The following is a 7,705-nucleotide window of genomic DNA, read 5'->3' as shown; positions in this document are numbered from 1 at the left end:
TGTGTGTGTGTGTGTGTGTGTGTGTGTGTGTGTGTGTGTGTGTGTGTGTAGGGTTCAACATAGGGCCAGTGCCCTAAAAATGCCAGCGTCTATTCCCGGTCTGTGTGTGTGTGTGTGTGTGTGTGTAAATGTGTGAATGTCACCATTCAAACCAAGCTCCACTGACCCAGTTCACATTTTTACCGCATCCTGTTTCAGAGAGATGACTGCTTGTTCGTGTTAGTCATTTCCGTTTAGCTTCTTCTTTTGTGTGTGTGCGTGTGTGCGTGTGTGTGTGTGTGTGTGTGTGTGTGTGTGTGTGTGTGTGTCTCACCCTGCTCGGAATCCGTCAGCAAGAGGACGTCGGGATGCTCGGGATCGTCGGCCATTATGGCCATCAGACCCACCACACACACGGTCTTACTGGACGTGGACTTGAACTGGGCAGAAGAACAAGAGGAAACAAGAGTTTAATTCTCTTTCTCATGGCGACTGTTCCGTCTAAATGCTACTTAAGAAGAAGAAGAATCATTAACACAGGCTTTGTGTGTGCAGAGCCTGCATGTGCTCTCCACAAGGTTCTCATTAGCCAGTGAGTGACACACAAGACTGCAGTGATGTCATTGGTCTCATTATTCAATGAGTGCTACCATCTGTCTGTCCCCCCACTGCGTCACACTTCGTCCCGTCCAGCCCCCCCCCCCCCCCAAAGCACGCACACTCACAACATCTCACGTCCACTCAGTCACTGTTTTCTTCCAGTTCTTATTGTTCTTTCTTCCCTCCTCTGAGCTCCTGTATAGTTTCAGTAAATGTTCCTGTCAAAGTGATGAAGTCCAAACACACACACGCACACACTCCACTTGTTTTTAAATTATGCCAAAACTACATGAAAAATCTGTAATTTGCATTTTTTTCCCCATGATTTCCATTTCCTGTGCATACCGACTGCAACACACAAAGAAGAATCAGTGTGTTGCCCTGAGTTCATTCTGTTATGAAGCTTTCTAAGTGAGTACGTAATGGCTATCATGTGTCCTCTCCTTGTTAAACAGTGTTTTGGGGCCATTCCGTGTATTTACTCTGATTTCTATCAACAGCTGCGGTTCACATGGAAGAAATCGGAGACTGCAGTTATGTGTCATCAGTTGTTGTCCTCGCCTGCCGAAAAATAAACCAACCTCTGAAATCTCTATCATCTGCTGCAGAAATAGTCAGAGGATGGCGACTTACATGTTTCCTCTCGGTGGCCTTCAGGGACTTGGCAGGGTAGTAGTAGAGCTGTGTTCCGCAAAGAGCGACCCAGTATTTGGTCCATGACGCCACCTGGAGACACAAAGGTGAAATCAACTCCACTTCAGCCTGATTGAGTCAATGAGATGCCTCAGTACGGTCCTCGTGTGCCATCAGACTGTGATATTATTATGCGTCTGGTTCTGTGCTGCTTCGCTGACTAACAGAGCTTTGACTGGGACAGATAAAGAGACCAGATTAGAAAAGGCAGAGCCGGGGAGACGGATCACAGGGGAGAACACGGTGTGGTTTGGGGGGGAACTTAAAGCCCTCGCTTGTCTGTGCTTCGTTGGATGACCGGAGAATAATTATGCAACATTTGCATCTTGTTCCATAAACACTGAAAGCTGTGGAGACGAAAGGTCCAGACACACCAAACCGACATCAAAGAACTACTGGCGCCAGTGTCTCGGCCAAAAAAGCTGCACTTGAACACAGCGCAGAGAGTACAGCCAACAGCCAACTAGCACGTACGTCCTGCACCCGCATGAGAGGAAATATCTCTCCACACCAGCAGGTGGCGGTAGTCTGTATTGGTCATACAAGAAGGGAAACTCTCGCTCAACACTTATGTCATTGTGAAAATCGTCGTTGTGTATTGGAATGACCAGATGAGAGGATAATGATAAGCGCTTCTCTGCATGTGGCCTCTTCTCTTCAGTCACTTGCTGGCTTTACTCAATTCTGTTTCTCTTCGTGCACCGATTTGCTTAAACTGAAACTGCCAATCAGAGTGATTTCTCTCACCGACGGACTCAACATGCTGAATTGGCTAAAGGCCTCCGGCACGGGTCTACTAGGGGGAATGAGGGAAGAGGAACGGACAGAAACAGAGATGTTCTGCAAAATATATATATATATGTATGTGTATGTGTGTGTGTGTGTGTGTGTGCGCGTGTGTGCACGTGATCTCACTGTTGGTTTCTTGCCCTCCTTGAGCACAGTCTTCCTCCTCAACACCCCCTGCACTGTGACCGCTCCGGGATACAAGTGAACCGCCAGCTCCTCTGACTCCGCTGAGCTACAACAGGACAAAGAAAAAACATTACGAGCTGTAAACGCAACCACGCACACACAACAAAAATGCATGTTCTCAAGCACGTCAGATCAAAATCAAGAGATGAACTAGTAGTAAAAAAAGGCCGATGCAATCTGCAAAGCCACCTTAAACTCTGCTTCGTTAAAAGTACTTTTCTTTTTGTTAATCTATTTCCGTCTTGCTTTTACAGGACTGAATTTCACAGACATAAATCTTAACACTGGTATCGGCAGAGAGAAGAGCAGCGGTGCACAAGGTGGTGTGCAGATTGTGTCTGTCTGGAGGATCAGAGCAGGAAGCCCAGTGCAGGAGCCCAGTGAAGCCTGGTGGAAAGAGAGAGAGAGAGAGACAGAGAGAGAGAGAGAGACAGAGAGAGAGACAGAGAGAGAGAGAGAGACAGAGAGAGAGAGCGCAAAACGGACGCTTTTATATGCAACATCCCTGAGAATTGGCTTCAGTGACCCTGAAGAGTCTGTTCCTCTCTACCTCAGGAATGAGGATGCAACCGGTTGTTTCCAGCAACACATGGTGGAAACTTTTCTTTTTTTTTTTAGCTCCAAGCTGTGAAAATATCTTGGAAATGTATCACAAGAAGAAGCCCAGGTTGACGTGTGTGTGTGTGTGTGTGTGTGTGTGTGTGTGTGTGAGAGAGAGAGAGAGAGAGGCAGACATGCAAGAAGTTTAAGAAAAGCAAAAGGTGGATAATAGACTGATGGTACGCAGCAGAAGATGAAGAACCATGAGCCCAGACAGATCATTTGCCCTTCACCTGATTTCACCAACACACACACACACACACACACACACACACGTTTCCCACCACCAGCTTATCCCAGCACTACACACACTCCAAGCACCAGCACACAGCGGCCCCCCTTTGCAAGGGACTGAGGGGCTGTGAAGTGAGGACAAGAGAGGGTTTGGTTCAGCTCAGGTTGGTTCCGGTCGGGATGTGTGTACCTGCTGGACCTCAGGACTCCTCTGTAGGGGATGCGGGCCACGCGGGTCACTGGGCCCAAAGAGTGATAGAACCGAGTCCTGTTCAGAGTAGGATAAGACAGGATAGAATAGGGGGGGGGGGGGGCACGGGACACTGTTAAGGCTGTGAGGGTGCTTTATTTCTGGTTGGCTGGATGAAGGGAGCAGTCGTTTGGTTAGAGGAGTTATAGATGAATGTGTGTACAGGGTTATTCCAACAGTTTGAAGAAAATGGTGTATTTCCAGGCCAGTTGATTGTTGAACTGGTGAGTGAGGCTACGGACACTTGTTTGCACAGAGGGAGTACTGGTTAGGAGGGGTTTCAATGTCACGCTCTTCATCAATTTCAGGCTGCAGAGGCATCTGTGAGCAGCGGTGGAGGCGTGACGGCTCTGGGTGCAAGGCAGAAAGCAGGGCGGGGCGCGGCATTCGTGCGCGAGTTTTAATGGCCGATCATTTTCGCATAGCCGTGTCTTGAGGCCAGAGCTTTGAAAATGATACAATCACATCGGGGACGGATTTTATGATCTTACACGTGGATGTGATGGAAAGAAAATAAACACTGCAGACACGGACGTAGCAAGCTTACCTCTCAAACGCTGGCCAGGACACCTCTTCGCTGAGCTCAGAGCCCTCGCTGCTCCCTGGGGACGGATACCAACCGTTTACACACTCATTGATGATACAAACTGTGCATTATGGTCATAAGTATCCACGTGCGAGACTTACCAAGTGAAATACCACTAGACAGAGTTGAGCTCTCTGCATGTCCCCTAGTGGGACTGTGGCTCTCCATCACGCTGTCGTCCAGCAGGTGCCGAGAACCAGCATTGGGGAACGTGGCACTTTTAAACTCCACCGTGTTCATCTTATGGATAAAACTACGTGGACACAGAAGGAAAAATAAAGAGGTAAATATTTCTGCTTCACGACTGTAGATGCTTTTATGCATCGCAGAACGATGAAAATACGGTCCATCTGCAGTACCTCATTGTAATACAAACTATAAAAAAAGCAAACTGACTTGTAGCCCAGGCTGTGGCACTTCCTGTGTCCGTAGGGCAGCAGGTTCCTGGGGGAGGGCGGTGTGGCCGGGACTTTGGTTCCATCGGCTGCTATCGAACATTTACGGCCGCAGAGAGGAGACGCTGCCGCTTCCTGGCCTGCAGGTGAGAGCGGGGAGGGAACATGAGACGGTGTAAAATATGGACGTAGTCTCCGTGACGTCACCCATAGGTTCCTGGAGAGTCATTGTGGCTCCGGGTGGTCGCCATCTTGGTGGTGCCAACTCTGCCTAATTCCCGGAAAATACCCAAAAATGGGCAAAGGGGTGGATTGTCAGTGGAGCTGAGGCGGGCTACGAGGTCCCTCAGGTCCCTAAACGCTTGCAGTCTTGCAAGCGTTTAGGGACTTGAGACGGCACCCACCTGTCACTCAAAGTAGCCACGCCCGTATTTATGCACAACTTAAAGCCGCAATATAATTGGAATGGGGTTGTTATGTAAAAGCTCAGCCCCTGTAAAGTCATCATGAACAGGGGAATTGGCTATAGAGACCAAAATCTCTGCTGTAAAGTTGGGCATTTTCACATGGAGATCAATGGGAATTGACTCGCTTTGGACTCAGCCTCAAGTGGTCAATTTGAAGAATTTGGATTTTTCTGCACTGGAGGTTGCCGCTTGGGAAAGAAGGATGAATGTATAGCCCAGGAAGAGGAGAGGGAAAAAGATGATTAACAGGTTTAATACGACACTTAACACCCAACGTACCCACAAGATCATCTTTGGAGGCGTTTGCTCGTGGTGTGCTGGTGCCTGGCTCAATCTTCTGTGACAACCTAAATAAAAAAAACACTGATTAATCCATCAGGTTGAGTTCATCCTCTGAGAAGTTTTCATCATTAAAAAAAATGATTTTTGGGGACGAAAGAAACACCTAAAACCTATTTTTGATCTTCCTGGCAGGAAAATTGCTCCTGCAACGTCTAAGTTTGGTTTCTTACTTGTAATTGTCGTCCTCCACAAACTTCTGCAGCTCCTCGATGTACCGGACTGAGTTGAGATACTTCTGCACGTGAGGCAACACTAGTACATCTGAAAGACAAACATGTCATCTAAAACTAACAATATATCACGCTGTGAAGCATGTCTGGAGTGAGGATAGTCGTTCCTGCAGTAGGAACTATTTTCTTTCCACCAAACTACACCCGCCAACCGTATCACCGCACAGAAGGAAGCGTGCATCTATACTCAATACCGCTAGCTTACTTAGCACCTCTGAGCTAGCTATTGTTGTTTACATGTTCATGAGTAGATGTACACTTCCCTCTGCACGGTGATACAGTTGGCAGGTGTAGTTTGGTGGGAAGAAAATAGTTCCTACATGAAACTGCTCCCAACAAGGCCTGTGGATTATGCTGTGTAACAGATAAGACATCTCTATGGCAGAGATCTCCAAAACTCGGCAAATCACACAAAAACAATCTGATAGAAAGCACTAAGGTAAGAGGACAGACTTTGACTGTTGAATGCAGATCTTAAAGAAGAATTGATGAATGCTAAAGACTCTTTCATTGAGTCTCCATGGCCACAGAAAAGTGGCCAGGCTTTGATGCAGTTCCCTCGCAGCCTTTACAGAGACTCCCTCCTGCTTTGTTCTTCCACATGATGGACATAATCAGACCTCAGAGTACAGTGAAAACTTGTAATGACATTCGTGAGCTGCCTTCCTCACACATATGAAAAGCTAGAGTTGGTTTGTTGAAATTCTCATTACATGCTAATGAATGTAATGCTCTAATAAAAGTAGAATGACCGCCTCACGGTTGTAGGCATCTGCCAGCCAGTCATGTTGCATCACGTCATCATTTTATCCTACTAAGACATTTGTCTAAAATGGTCATAATTAACATACAAATTGTTGAGTTACGGAGAAAAAAACAAAACGTGTTTTGTGACCAAATTCTAATCAGTTCCACCTTGAGTGCGAGTGGACGTTTGTGCCAAATTTGAGAACATTTTCTCAGGGCGTTCCTGAGATATCTGGTTTACGAGAATGGACCAGATGGACGGACGGCCAACGCAAAAACAAAATGCCTCCGGCCACGGCTATAGCTGGCAGAGAGGCATGTGTCAGGACTGGAATTCGGGCATAAATAACTTATTGGCTACCTTCTTACACGCACTCTGCCATCATCGGAGTCTTCTACATGCTGCTAGCTTGACAAGCTGTGAGTACTACCAACAGCCATGTTTGTTTATAATCATCATGATCATTTTGGCGGAGTAGCTTTGGAGGGAGGCCTGAAAATATGTGCCGTGATTGTTGCAGACTTGGCAACATTCTCCCTAGATTTATCAACTTTTGCAGCTAGTGCTGAGAGCTACTTTTACTGCAAAAGAGTTGGAAACACTGGTCTGGGTTTTTTCGGTTGGCCAATATAAATCTAGCGTACTCTTGCTGAAGCTTAAACCCGAGTCCTCCAGTCTTTTCTCGTTGTGTTGCTCAAGCTTCATGTCACCAGCTTCCATTGAAAATGACTGGCAGCTTAACTCACCGTAGGTACAGGATCTCTGTAGGTCCGATATGATTCTGAGGATGTTGTTCATCAGGTTCGATCTCTGTTCGTTCTCCAGGATGCTGCCCGTGGAGGGATAGGCCGAGTCGATATAGGTCAGATCGGACAGGTACATCCCTGAAACAAAGCAGAAAAAGACGCCACATGTTACATCAAACCGGGAGAAACACACAGCCCGCCTCGTTCTGCCTCTCATCCTTGATTAAGTCAAGGGCCGAATGAGGACGGCGTCCAGCTGTCGGAGGCGTTTTTACCGGCGGGGTAATCGGGTATTTTCATGCCCGAACACGGAAAGCTCAGCTCATTAGAAAGCAAACACGAGGCTGGACATCGCAAACATGGCCAGAGTTTTGTTGGTGCGTGATGCAAGCTGCAGCTGTGGATTTCTCGGTGTGAAGACCAGCTGGTGATCACAGACTGCTTGTTTGATATGAAGGAGATGGGAATAAGAACCCTGCACAGACTCTCCTATTCGCAATATTTTGCTGAAGTTTCAAGCAGACCTTTTTATTTTTGTTTTCTGCCCTGATCTGCTCCCCATGGATCCAAATGCCTTGTGCGGATGATTGATTGTCTCTTCAGCCTTTCCAACTTAAGTCCATCTCCCCCGCCAGCCATGCTCCGTCTCTTCTTCCCTCATATTGGCATACTACATGACACCCACGCTCAGAAAACTGTGTTTTACTCACAGATGTGCGCACGTACACACGCAGTCTAAACACAGATGTAAAAATAAAACAACAACAGGACCAGATCCAGCAGATAAAAAGGGCCGGAGCTCATCTTCAGGATCACACACACACACACACACACACACACACACACACACACACACACAC

At 47.2% G+C, this 7,705-nt stretch overlaps 1 protein-coding gene across 4 annotated transcripts in view; it reads right to left on the bottom strand.

The window, feature by feature from the left end:
* ralgps2 (Ral GEF with PH domain and SH3 binding motif 2) overlaps window positions 1-7,705 on the bottom strand; it is a 72,637-nt gene that overhangs the window by 4,497 nt on the left and 60,435 nt on the right. For 2 of the 4 annotated variants that reach the window (XM_031868376.1, XM_031868375.1), the window contains exons 10-19: window positions 6,846-6,983; window positions 5,292-5,382; window positions 5,059-5,126; window positions 4,314-4,452; window positions 4,019-4,170; window positions 3,879-3,933; window positions 3,272-3,349; window positions 2,188-2,293; window positions 1,213-1,305; window positions 314-419 (exon numbers count right to left, since the gene is read on the bottom strand). In XM_031868376.1, coding sequence (XP_031724236.1) covers window positions 314-419; window positions 1,213-1,305; window positions 2,188-2,293; window positions 3,272-3,349; window positions 3,879-3,933; window positions 4,019-4,170; window positions 4,314-4,452; window positions 5,059-5,126; window positions 5,292-5,382; window positions 6,846-6,983 — 1,026 coding nt within the window. The other 2 variants (XM_031868377.1, XM_031868378.1) reach the window with 2 other exon arrangements.

The sequence above is a fragment of the Anarrhichthys ocellatus genome, unplaced genomic scaffold (genome assembly GCF_004355925.1).
Source record: "Anarrhichthys ocellatus isolate YVR2014 unplaced genomic scaffold, GSC_Weel_1.0 scaffold42, whole genome shotgun sequence".
In the NCBI taxonomy this organism is placed as follows: domain Eukaryota; kingdom Metazoa; phylum Chordata; class Actinopteri; order Perciformes; family Anarhichadidae; genus Anarrhichthys; species Anarrhichthys ocellatus.
This window is presented reverse-complemented; position numbering and strand designations above follow the sequence as displayed.